Here is a 12,876-nt window from a genome sequence, read left to right on the forward strand (position 1 = left end):
GATGTTGAGTCTTTGAAATTCTGAAATATGAATATTAAAACAGTGTACGAGTGAGTAGCCAATCGCATGCAGCTGAAACTAGTCAACCGGATAATCGTATGCACCAAGAATTCTTGGTGTCAAACCACGTGACTTGTGCGTGTTTCCCCAGACGGAGTATCCAAATTCAAGTAATACGCGTATGAAACGCCATATGTGCAAAAATATTTATATTTTTACTAATATTAAGACAAAACTCCGTCTGGAGCCCAGACTATTTCCATAACGAAACACATTTCATTGGTTGATAACTGAATTCACTAACTACTCTAGGTCTACGTATAAAACATTATACGCCGCTTTTAATGTCAATGCACTAAATAAACGAATGTAACAATTTCACCACCTAATCTATCCATAGTCTATCATGCAATTTCCCGAGATATTTTTTATTTCATCGGTGTTTCTATAACATGCGAAACATCCATCATGCCAGAGATTGCCAGCAGTATTGTTGTTAGAATTGTTATAAAGAGTACCAATAAAAGTACACAAAAATCTAATTTTCGCAACCGTCTTGTAATTTTTTTCAAATCTTCTTTTCCTTTCTCGTGCGAGTCTCCTCCATCTGGGTTGTCAGATTCAATCTCTTTCTTTATGACTTCTTCGCACTGTGGATATTTAAAGTACAAAAGAACAAAAATGATAGGAGCGGGTGCAGGAGGTAACCTGGTATTATGTTGGGGTGAGGAAAGCACGAACGACCCTCAAGTACGGATCAAGGAGTGTTTTTATCGCAAGGTAAGGAACAAAAGTACGGATTGATGGATCGCAAGATTGATGCATGAAGTACCAAAAGTACGGATGAGGGATAACAAGATTGAAGCACGAATGACTAAAACACGAGATTGAGGGATCACAAGATTAAAGCACGAAGGACCAACAGTACGGATCGCAAGATTGAAGCACGAAGGAACAAAAGTACGGATTAAGGGATCACTAGATTGAAGCACGAAGGACCAAAAGTACGGATGAGGGATCACACGATTGAAGCACGAAGGACCAAAAGTACGGATAAGGGGATCACAAGATTGAAGCACAGATGACCAAAAGTACAGATGAGGAATCACACGATTGAAGCACGAATGACCAAAGGTACAGATTGAGGGATCGCAAAAATTGAAGCACGAAGGACCAAAAGTACGGATCACAAGATTGAAGCACGAATGACTAAAAGTACGGACTGAGGGATCACACGATTGAAGCACGAAGGACCAAAAGTACGGATGAGTGATCACAAAATTGAAGCACGAAGGACCAAAAGTACGGATTGCAAGGTTGAAGCACGATGGCCCACAAGGATCTTGGTGTATAAAACCCCATGATCTTATTTTTGGGAAATTTCGCGACCCAACATTGCGTATTTGATACAGAAACAACCCCCCCCCCCTCCCAATTGGCATCATCTTTACAATGTTCTACATTTGTTCCTAATTTGCTGAAATTTCACATATAGATCCGTGAATATAAAAAGTTTCAGTATCGGAAACAATTTCGCGACCTGATCAATTGTTTTTTCGCGACCAAAACATTGGGTCGCGACCCATAGGTTGCGGAATGGCGGTCAATAATAATCTCCCATCCACCTTATTTTGCCCTCTTTTCTTCTACTACGACGATTTATTGTGTAAACATAGTTTGTATGTAACATTAAAATGGACTTATTTGTCAGTGGAGAGAATAAGAAAAAAGAAAGACACGAAAACTAATCGTCATTATCAGAAGACGGCAATAGGCCTAATCAATCGAAGCTAAGAACTAACCTTTCGGATCCATATCTTTGCAGCCACCAAACATGACAGAAGAATTTGAGAAAGTATCGTCACAACAATGGTGGCTAATGTTGAATAGTATAAGGCGTTTACGTTCAAGTCTGCTTTCACAAACAACACCGCAATATTAACCGTTTGCTGTAATCCCGCAACTTCTAAAATCCCCTGAGAAGTACTTTCGTGTTGGTTGAGAAGTGTTATCTCTTTTGTACCAATCGTCTTAAAACCAAAACAACTAATTACTATTATTCTAATATGTATTTATTGTGTTTTTAATTCAATAATTGATTTACTTTACATTACCTTATTGGGGGTTTGAGGCGTAGAATTACCTTCAGTTCTGAAAGACAAAAACGAACCACATTAACGTATTCAGTACCACTACACGTTATAAATCTATGTAATTATTCCTCGCGTTTATGTCATTAAGTAGGAACAAAGGTTTAACGAGTTGTGTATTAAGCCCTGTCTACAATATCAAACAGCTTTATGTGACAAAAAAATGTGATGTGCCCATATATGGACATGACGATGTCATATCACTACCATATTTGGGTATATCACTACCATATTTAGGCACACACTTTTAATTGTTGTCAAACTAATTTGATAGTGTAGACACCGAGCTTTAGAACCCTTACTCTGCAGTGACAAAAAACGGGGTAGGCCTACATAGGAAATGTTGGCATATTCAGTGTTTTAAAATACCCTCAGATCACTAACACTATTTATTGACATATTATTATTATAATACATCATTTATATTAGCGGAACATAATCATGAAAAGTCTGTCAAAACATAAAAGACTGAGCATGATACAAATTAATTATACAAAATTATGATAATTTAAACAAAACCAATACCAAATGGTTCCATATTACCAGAATAATACACAATTTTCATGATAATGTCATCAAAATGAATACAGTATATATGATCATCTTCAAAGGTAATTATTAAATAATCTAAATTATTATATTATTAACTAATTAATAATTATCTGATACCTTACGTTTTATCCTGTGTAAGCCGACTAGATTCATCGGGTTGATTCGGAAAATCTTTATCCATTTTAATTACCAGTTCGACATTCGAGAAAGGTATGTTTCCTATATTAAAGTGTCTGTCATTTATACAATGTGAAAGGAAAACCTGCGATTCCTTCCCCATTAGTCCCGAAACAATCCCATCTTCCTGTTTCGTGTTTACAGTATTGGTTAAACATACTGTATTTCAATAGCAAATTAGCCTGTCATTGATGATTGTATTAAATTTATGTTATTGTGTGTTGGAATAGGGAAATTTTTGGATAAATACACAAATGGTATAGCGTATAGTCAAAAATGAAATTATGAAAAGACAAACCCGGATGCAATTTACTTATGCGCGATATAAACCTAGGAGCGTGGTTTCATTTTTAAACAATTTTAGAATTCTTTATACATAAAGTCACGTGTTAAATATACATATTTCAAGAGTTTAGTTCATTGTCCAGAACCAGTTTATAGGCCTACAAAGCCTGATTTACTTCAGGATTATCGTTTGTCCAGTTTAAAAAATACCGAGTAGTATGTCCCTAACTAGAATAATGATATTATGGCTAAAAGTTATCGGTAATTACTTGAAAGATTGCTGTTAATGATAGTGATATTATCTTATTTACGAAAATATTTTCTCGACTGATTCAAGATTCAAGATTCAATTTTATTTGCCAATTAAAAATGGAAATTATATGTGTATATTTTCAAACTTTTAAAATTCTAAAATGTATTAATAAAATTATTACTATAAAAAAAATATGTATGCATACTTTAGATATATTATCTAAAACAATAAATATTTTAAATCAACATATAAGAACAAAAGCAAAACTATTATAAACATTACTTTATACTGGCTCCAATAATTAGTTAAAATATACAATTGCTATAAAGTAGGCCTAATCTAATGTTACAACAAGCCGGCTAAATCAAGTATCCATTGCGTAATCAAATCATTATCTTCATCATCACTGTAATCGTCATCAATATTAGCCCTACATGATATTTTGTTCAAATTATTGGTATAAAAAGTTCAGTTCAGAACTATTAAACGAACGTCAAACCGCCGTCAATACATTGTACTTATATAAATCAAGATCTGAGATCTTAACAGTATGTATTTGTAGTACAAAAAATATAACAATATGTCTATAGCACATTTTATTTATTCTTTTTTTTAGTATAAAAATAAGTCAGCCAAAAAATGTTGCATTGCACAAATGTAAAATTAGTATTAAAGACATTACAAACAATTATACAAAAACATTGAAAAGAGTAGAATTACATTATTTACAATCACAATAAATTGCAGAACATCTAAGAACACATTTTTACATACAAGCAAGTTGGACCTACCCTAGAGAATATGGCCTACCGCCCCCACTCCGTACTACTTAAACTACAAGACAGGTTCGACCGAGACATACATAAATTGGGCTGTCTGGTTAGTTGATATTGTGAAGCATTAATTAGGCCTAATTAATCGGGATTAATACAGTGGAGACACTCCTTTTGGACACCCTTATTACGGGAACATTTTTTGGGGGTCCCATATCTCTCTTTAGGGGTTATACTGTAACTGTCATTGTATTTCGGTACAAAGGGTCAACGTCCGATTTATGCTGTTTTCTATGCCATCGAATCGTCACATTTCAACGTTGTTCAGTATGTTTTTTTTAATTAAATTTAGATAGCATATTGATTGTGCTATTATTTAATATAAACATTATGCCGTCACATTTGCCCCTACTCCATCAGGCATTGTAATATGATTGTTTGTTGTAGTTAAACCCGACATTCCAAGTAGTATTGTAGTTAAAATACCTATAAACAATACTAGAATAAATGATAACAGATCCAGTGTTTTAAGTCGCCGCAGAAGTTTACTACTTGTATTTATTTTGTGGCTCAATGGATTTTGCTTCAGCAGACGACTAACTCTGTCCTGTTCAGTCTAAAAAAAAAATTATAATTTGATTAAGTACTGAGAGATGTGACATGAGAACAATTTGATTATGATCATATTAAAAATAGTGCAGTAATGATATAAACAACATGGCACCCTCTTTTTTTTAAACATATTTAATGAGGGTGATCCATCCAGCTATTGCTGATTATTAGGAACCCTCAGAGGTTCACAAGACAAACATATACACAAGATGCTCTACATAAACAAAGTCTTATTACAAGACTTTGGGAGTTGAGTTGCAATTTTGTCCTTAGAAAAAATTCTGACATGTGACGGGACTTAAACCTAGGACCCTTGGAGTAGTAGCCAAACATCATAACCACCAAGCCACAAATCCACTCTGAACTATCCAATAAGTTCCTATTTTCAAAGCATCAGTACAATACCAAATAGTCATTCTGGCGAATGTACATGAGGGCGGCCTCATTTTTTAGAACCACAACCAAGTTTAAATACAACAAATAAACAAACCTTGCGTAACCATACTTTTGTTGCCACTACGCAGGCTAAAAATATTTCTGCAACTATACACAAGTATATTGTAACATGAGTAGCTATAATAACCCAGGAACCATCAGTAAACCCTGCTTTGAGAAACAACACTAATATGTTGATTGTCTGCTGTAGTCCAACTACTTGTAAAATTTCTTGAGACGTATTTTCTAAATTACTGATTCCTTCCACCTCTTCAGTCTGCAAAAGAATAGACATTCAATAAATAATTTAGGCCTAATGATGTACGACCCACAAACCCAAACAAAAACAACAAATTGTTATGTAATGTTTATTAAATAATACTATTTATGTTAATATGAATGTACTATTATAGTATTTTCTTATACTACTATTTTAATTTTTTGAATACTATATGCCTACCTACTAAACTATACCGTAAATATTACGAAACACTAAAAAACTGAAGACGGCGAAAACTTAATTTGGTATTTTCTAGAAAGAGAGTGGACAAGACTTTGAGATGTTTATAAGCATCTCAAAGTCTAGTCCACTCTCTTAAACGGATCCCTAACCTAACCAGCCCACCACATTCCCCAGTACGGTACTTCGTATAAGGCCCGGCCTACACAGTACATCCCCTCTTTTATGGCACCTCTATATATGAGAGGACACTTTTACGAACGAAGTGGCAATAATAGTTTATGTTGTAACACAGCTATCACATATTCAAGGAACACTTTGTTTGGGTCCCGAATGTTTTACCTTAGTAAGCTGTTGTATTTCAAAATGTTAGTTCAGTCATAACATACAGTGTGTTCTGATCTCTGATAGGCCTAAACTTAAATAAAATTGTATAGGCCTACACATTACAAAATATAAATAAAATATACTCACAGCTATTGAATCCGATTCGTCAGTACTACTACCTTTACTACTCGAGTTCGAGTTATCATCGTTATTTTCATCATTATTGTTGTCAGCTCTGTTATGCTCCTTTCTACATAGAATAAACATCAAATAAAAAAAAAAAACATAAAAATACAAAATAAGCCAGGTATAAACATCGTAATTTTTCTAAATAATGCTGTTTAAAGAACAAAATATCGCTAAATTGTGCAGTAAGGTAAAAGGAATAAAAAAAAAAACTGGTCTCACAACTGTTGCTTTTCTTGCCCATCCTATCAGGGTATGTGTTATTCAATTCGAACCGTAAGGGATCCGGATGAAATGGTGTGCCCTCCGCGGTTATGAAGGTGACGATTAAGATAATGTAAAAATCCAATAGTTGCGTGTATTTATACCGAGCCGTGTTCCTTAATTTTTCGGTAAAATGTATGGGTGAACGACCGGGGAAAAAACACAAATTTTGTTTAATTACTTACATTTCAGCTTCCACCACCATTTTGTGCCAATTGTTCACGTTCGTGTGCCTACTGTTGGCTTATCGGTTTCAGTTACTTTTAAATAAAGGGAGCTAAAACCATATGATTGAATGATGATGATATGATGATTTATATATGCCTATTGACAGGAATACAAGGTCATTGTGATTGGTCGTCCTCACTTCACGTAATAGTAGAAGGAAATATGGCGCATGAGCATTACTTACATCACAGGGAAATAGTAGTGTATCTTGTTTTCTGTTGTATCAAGTATAAAGGAAATTACCAAATAAAGTCATTCTCAATTAACTGTTACCTGATATAATAATGATCCTAAGAACCATTTTTGGATTTTCTGAATTTCAGTTTATTGAACACCTTTAATTGTATATAGTAGGTCCTAGACTGTGTTTTCACTTAACATTAGTATAAAGATAAATGTTTGGCACATAATATGGCGTTTTAAACGTATACTTGATCTCGACAAAAATGTCGATGAATTGAATTGAATTGAAAGATTGAATTGATTTATTATCGTTCTTTTTTAAATGTAAATTGCCATAATTGTCATTAATTTGAGGGATTCCGTAGCTATATTCAAGATTTATTTTTAAAAAATATTCGAGGGAATACTAGAAATACTTAGTATTTATAAGGAAATATCGGCCTTTAGACCATGCGCTTATTTTTCTTGAGACCACCAAACGCAATACGACTTTGAATTATACTTAGAATATTGGTTCAAATGCAAATGGAATAGTGGTTATTGTGGGCGGATGGATGAATAGGGAAACGGACAGGCTGGGCCTAACAATATTGTACAAAAAAGTATAAGTGAAATTATTTGTTTATTTACAACTAGAATAGTTGATAGATGATTTGAGAGTTGAAAATAACAGATACGGTATTTCTGTGTCGTCAAAACTAATGTTAATGGTAATTGTCGAATTTATAGGGTTTAATAAGATGTGTGTGGCTATTTATAGACCACCATAGTACTGTGGTATAATATAGGCCTATTGAAATCTGTTCAAATGTGGCTCTGAAAATGAAACTAAGCATCTTCGGGCGGTAATTCATTGTGGTATTTCATAGCAATTTACTACTAATTTTGGCTTGAACGGATGAAGGAAATCATAATATTATATAGTTTCAATTTGAATGTTATTTTATCTAATTTAGATTTTCATTTTCAATCAGGATGTGGTTGTATTTGTTAGGGCATTGACCATCTTGGTGGATGGGAGATTTATCAAATGTACTTACAAGAATATTGTGAATGTTGTGTTAGTTTCCGTCTAAGTGCATAATTAGCCTGGTTCAGTGTTCGCATCCGGGATACTGAAAGGTGATTTAAGGGATGGAAGGGGAAGAAGAAGATGATGATGTTTGAGAAAGGTTTAAAAATATTTTATAATAAAGTAGTAATAAACTTTACCCAACACCGTCACTAAGAAAAAGATGTTATTCAGACTAGAGCACATATCTATACTTAAATAGCTTCCTGCATTGGTGAATGCAATTCTTGGAAAACTACAAACTATGATACTATTTATGTCTTTCTCAACAGGTGGTATCAGATTCAGGTAATATTGACGTAATATTGAGTCGGAAATATAATATTTTATTTCCTTCTGTTTTCATTTTAAATACAGTAATTACAGTTATCGAGTAGTCGACCGATGTTTAAATGTTCATAATTTAATTTCAACATAATATTTTTTATTTTATTTTATTTTATTCAATTTCCAGGTAACATACAAAAATCATAAACAAGGTACGGCATCATTCAAAAAACAGAACAAAAGTACTATCAGCACCTGCGGGTACCAAAAGTGGATCAGTTCAAAAGAACATAACATTTATATAGCGTTTTTACAATGAACAAAGCGCTTTACAATAACCTAAGACTAAGATACAGTATTTGGTATTGTAAAACACTGATATATAATTTAAAATAAGCCCAGAACAGAGTATTTTCACAATAATGCCTTAAATTGGCCGTTTGATATTAAGAAATAGGTTTGTATCTCATTGACATGAGATTAAGGAAGTATAGTAAGCATACCCAATTTGTTCGTTTCCATTTTACGAGTATCAATTCATGTCATAAATAGTTGTTTTTTAGTATTTCTTTTTTTAAACAATATCCTGTTTACTCGAAAGACATACTGAAGGCCTACGTCTATCTTCAATATACAGCAGCATGCAGTATTGCATCTGTGACAAGCAACATTCGTCCCACATTGCTGACACATAATGTTGCAGCCTGTTTTGCAGTTTGGAGACTTAGATGTTAACATTGGTTTGTAAGAAGGATATACGTATTCGACATAAACTCTACATATCAACGTTTTGAAAATCTCTACTGTTAAAAATGCTAAGATATTATCGTTCATGACCAAATGGCAGAATTCAATCGACTTTTTTGCTTAACCTAATAAGAAGCTGGGTAACAGACCAAAACATAATATTATGATCATATGTTCAAAGCATGACATTTTTCGCATACTTAAAGGCGTCTTATAATTATGACCATTTTCTATATAGAACATAACCATAGATCATGTTTGTTGATTGTCTTAGTACCGTACAGTTGGAATTTCAGAAGTTTGTAGTACTTTTTTTTAATGTGTGACGCGCTAAGCATATGAATTATCATGACATTTACATATTAAATTTACATATCACATTATTATTGTTATAAACAGAACAAAATCAACTCTCAATGCAAATTTCAGAAACAATAATTTTATTTAATGTTTAATATAGAATTTAAGTATTAACAATAAGCATGGTTGCCAAAAAGTCTAATTTAATTTAGCTTTTTTTACATCTACAAAAAATTTTTAAATATATAAACACGCTTCAATTATTTGCAAAATTAAGAATAAGGTTAATGATTGAATACTTCCACTAGCCTATAATTATGTTTAATATTGGGAAAGTTAAACTAAACAAAATGGACTTCCTAAGACACAACTACGAAAGCAAAATAATGCATTTAATATATACATGATATTGTTGAATGAAATTGAATAAAAGTGGTGCATGCCACAAAAAAAGCAAAGTTATAGAATTCACGCACAGAGAGTTACAATAAAACATGTTAATTTTGGTGAAATATATAAGATAACATGAACATAACTAAAACATATCATCAGAATATTAGAGTATATAATGTAATTTCATCAGGGTTCCTATCCAAATAAAAGCTAAAAATATATGTTATTATTCCTTCGTTTTTGTCAAATACAATTCACATTTATAAAGAAAAAATGGTATGTTATGTATCTGTTAGATATTGTAGGTTGACTGTTTAGTAATTAAATATTTTAACACTGTTATCATCATAATCAATTACTGCTATTGTTTGTGGTCTGTTGGAAATGACAGCGATTCCAAGTGGTTCTGGTAGTCTATCTTCAATACTATCTATTCGTTTTAAGAAAACACCATTGTTATCAAATAATTGTAGTTTATACATACTGGATATTATTATACTTCCATTCATGTCCATTTCTATACCACGGGGGTTCATAACTTTCCCATCTTTATCACCTTTACTTACTATTGTTCTAATAAACATACCATTTGAATCAAACATTTGTATTCTATGATTATCAAAATCTGTAACCATCAAATTACCTTCCCTGGTTAAAGTGACATCAATTGGATAATCAAATTGTTTTCTTATTTCACCCAACTGGCTACCATCATCAATGTTAAATTTAAAAACACTATTACCTATACTGTCTACAACAAACAAAACCCGTGTTTCATCGTTTACTGTCAGCCCATTCGGGTATTTTAATATTCCTTTACCAAATTGAGCGCACTCTTCAAATTTATCATTAAGCATCACAACAATATTTCTTTGTAGGCCTACATCACAGTACACAATGTGACCATTACCCATGTTATGTATGCTACGAACCTTTGCATTTTGTGCCAGTATAATATTGGCAACAAATTCACCTAATTTGTTGAATTTCAATAACTCATTACCAATGCTTGATACTAATATACAACCATCTGAGCCTAATGTTACATCTGTTACTTTGTATTCAGTATATTTGTGTGCTTCAATGGTACGAACAAGCCCCAGTGGTTCCACTTTGATCTTCACAGGTGAACCTTTAAAGTGTGCTACTCCAGCCATGACCTCAACCCTCTTATCACCTTCCTTATCACATCTTCCCTTTATTGTATACTCTCCACTTCCCATGTCTTCTACCTCAGTGGCAGTTTTTTCACCTGATGCAGATATCAGAGTAGCGGCTACTTTACATTTATCACTTTTATCCAGACATTCTGTTTTCACTACAAATGTTTGTCCCTTTGATACTGTATGGATCTATCATCTTTGTCAATGATGAACCTGCTATCAATACTTATGATTTCACCAAGGCCTTTTGTAGTGAGAACATCATCCAAATGTTTATTTATAATGAACATTGGTTCAATGTATTTCATTGGTAAATACCTGGAATACATTTCCTTCAAGGATTGTTTAACTTGTTCTAAATCTGACTTAAATTCATCAAGTGCCTTTGTCTTTTCTGGTTTGTTCTTCGTTTTAGTAACCGATGGCTTCACACCTTGCACTTCCATTTGGTGTGTGATTCTAGCTCCATCACTTGACGCTCAATGGCCCCATTCTTTTGCTGACGTACATTTTCTAGATCCAACAATACTTTTCTACTTTCTTCTTTCACACTAGAAATAATCATTAATGCGTTTCAATAACTCCTTTAATCGTCTGTACCTCTGATTCAAAATTTGCTTTGTCATCCATTATAGAATGAAATGTAGTTTCTAGTTCTTTCTTGATATCATCAGCTGACAGAATAAGTTCGGTTACTCGTTTATTAATTGCATCTATAGCATCACTGATTTGTGTAAAATCATGATCTGATTTGTAACAATTAACTCATAAAACATTTCTTACATACACTTTTTGTTACAAGTTTTACAAAATCTTTCTACTGTGTTTTCTGGATGGTCTTGACATCTTCCTTGTACTTGACTTGACATCTGCAAATTTAAACATTCATTTTTAGTATGCAAACATTTTTGTATTAATTAGTTGTTTTAGTTTCATAATTTAATAATAAACACACTTTTGGGACTCTACTTTCAAAACCATTTTAACTAGTCTAGCAAAACTGCAGACCATACACAAAGTCGGTGTGTAGTTGAATGACAGTTATTTGCAAACTGGTTTTATACGGCCATACTGCGACATCGGTTCTCGTCAAATCACCGGAGTAAGAAACGTTAGATCGGGTTGCATCCTGGATGGGAGACTGTCGAATGGCGTCGGGTGCTATATATACACCGGGAAGTAAGGTGTAATGGCAATATCAAACAAGTGATAGGCATGAGTTCGAGCCTCTGTACCATACTGATTGAATCCTTAAGCCGATTTTCCACTAGGCAAATTTGTTCGCGCGAATCCAACGTTTCGAAGAGAAAGAAATCGCTTACTCTCTTTCTCCACTACATGAGCGAATAGCTGTGACGTTCAAGTTCCTCGCGTGGCTGCTGAGCTTTTCAATTCGCATGAGTGCTCATGAAAGTGTCGTAGCTCATTTCCTGAGCTCTGATTGGCTGCGCAAAATTTCGCTTCGCAAAAGGTAGAAAGCGTCATGCTATGCGCATGCGTATTCAAGTTTCTGTCTGTCATACTCCCTTCTGCGACGAATTCTTGTTCCTTTGATTTTTCGCTTCAGCGAAATTTACTAGTTCGAATTGTTTCTACTTTTTGCGAAGCGAAATATTGCGCAACCAGGAAATGAGCTATGACGCTTTCATGAGCACTCGTGCGAATCGAAATGCTCAGCAACCACGCGAGGAACATGAACGTTGCAGCTATTCGCTTTATGTAGTGGAAAGAGAGTAGGCGATTTTGTTCTCTTTGAAACGTTGGATTCGCGCGAACAAATTCGCCTAATGGAAAATCGGCTTTAGAACATAGTCAATAGAAAGTATTGACTATGATTAGAACTAGTAAATTTCGCTGCAGCGAAAAATCAAAGGAACTAGAATTCGTCGCAGAAGGGAGTATGACAGACAGATTCTGGAATACGCATGGGCATAGCATGACGCTTTCGATTCGCGCGAACAAATTCGCCTAGTGAAAAATCGGCCTCAGCAACTAAGCAACATTTAAAACTTAGGCACTGTTTTAAAAGAGATATGAGTATCTTTTTGT

The 12,876-nt window shown here is 33.8% G+C and overlaps 2 protein-coding genes across 2 annotated transcripts; both read right to left on the reverse strand.

Annotated features, from left to right (window-relative positions):
* Positions 1 to 262: 262 nt before the first annotated feature.
* LOC140052340 (uncharacterized) lies at positions 263 to 2,905 on the reverse strand. The gene is made up of 4 exons (XM_072097863.1): positions 2,825 to 2,905; positions 2,115 to 2,151; positions 1,803 to 2,030; positions 263 to 650 (listed from the first exon to the last, which is right to left on the reverse strand). The coding sequence occupies exons 1-4, from the start codon at positions 2,881 to 2,883 to the stop codon at positions 429 to 431; spliced, it is 546 nt and encodes a 181-aa protein (XP_071953964.1). The 5' UTR covers positions 2,884 to 2,905; the 3' UTR covers positions 263 to 428.
* Positions 2,906 to 3,553: 648 nt separating this feature from the next.
* LOC140051606 (uncharacterized) lies at positions 3,554 to 6,751 on the reverse strand. Its single transcript, XM_072096872.1, has 4 exons — positions 6,660 to 6,751; positions 6,172 to 6,274; positions 5,293 to 5,514; positions 3,554 to 4,806 (listed from the first exon to the last, which is right to left on the reverse strand). The coding sequence occupies exons 1-4, from the start codon at positions 6,677 to 6,679 to the stop codon at positions 4,579 to 4,581; spliced, it is 573 nt and encodes a 190-aa protein (XP_071952973.1). The 5' UTR covers positions 6,680 to 6,751; the 3' UTR covers positions 3,554 to 4,578.
* Between the last annotated feature and the right edge of the window lie 6,125 nt (positions 6,752 to 12,876).

This window comes from Antedon mediterranea, chromosome 6 (genome assembly GCF_964355755.1).
Source record: "Antedon mediterranea chromosome 6, ecAntMedi1.1, whole genome shotgun sequence".
Taxonomy (NCBI): Eukaryota; Metazoa; Echinodermata; class Crinoidea; order Comatulida; family Antedonidae; genus Antedon; species Antedon mediterranea.

Bases quoted from the DNA above. Each gene is read 5' to 3' on its own strand.
- LOC140052340 (XM_072097863.1), bottom strand. From the start codon at position 2,883: ATGGATAAAGATTTTCCGAATCAACCCGATGAATCTAGTCGGCTTACA. The intron at 2,152-2,824 runs GTAAGGTATCAG...TTTGTCTTTCAG, and splicing joins CGGCTTACACAGGATAAAAC to AACTGAAGGTAATTCTACGC. The intron at 2,031-2,114 runs GTAATGTAAAGT...TTTGGTTTTAAG, and splicing joins CGCCTCAAACCCCCAATAAG to ACGATTGGTACAAAAGAGAT.
- LOC140051606 (XM_072096872.1), bottom strand. From the start codon at position 6,679: ATGGTGGTGGAAGCTGAAAT. The intron at 6,275-6,659 runs GTAAGTAATTAA...TATTCTATGTAG, and splicing joins ATGGTGGTGGAAGCTGAAAT to AAAGGAGCATAACAGAGCTG. The intron at 5,515-6,171 runs GTGAGTATATTT...ATTCTTTTGCAG, and splicing joins ACGAATCGGATTCAATAGCT to ACTGAAGAGGTGGAAGGAAT.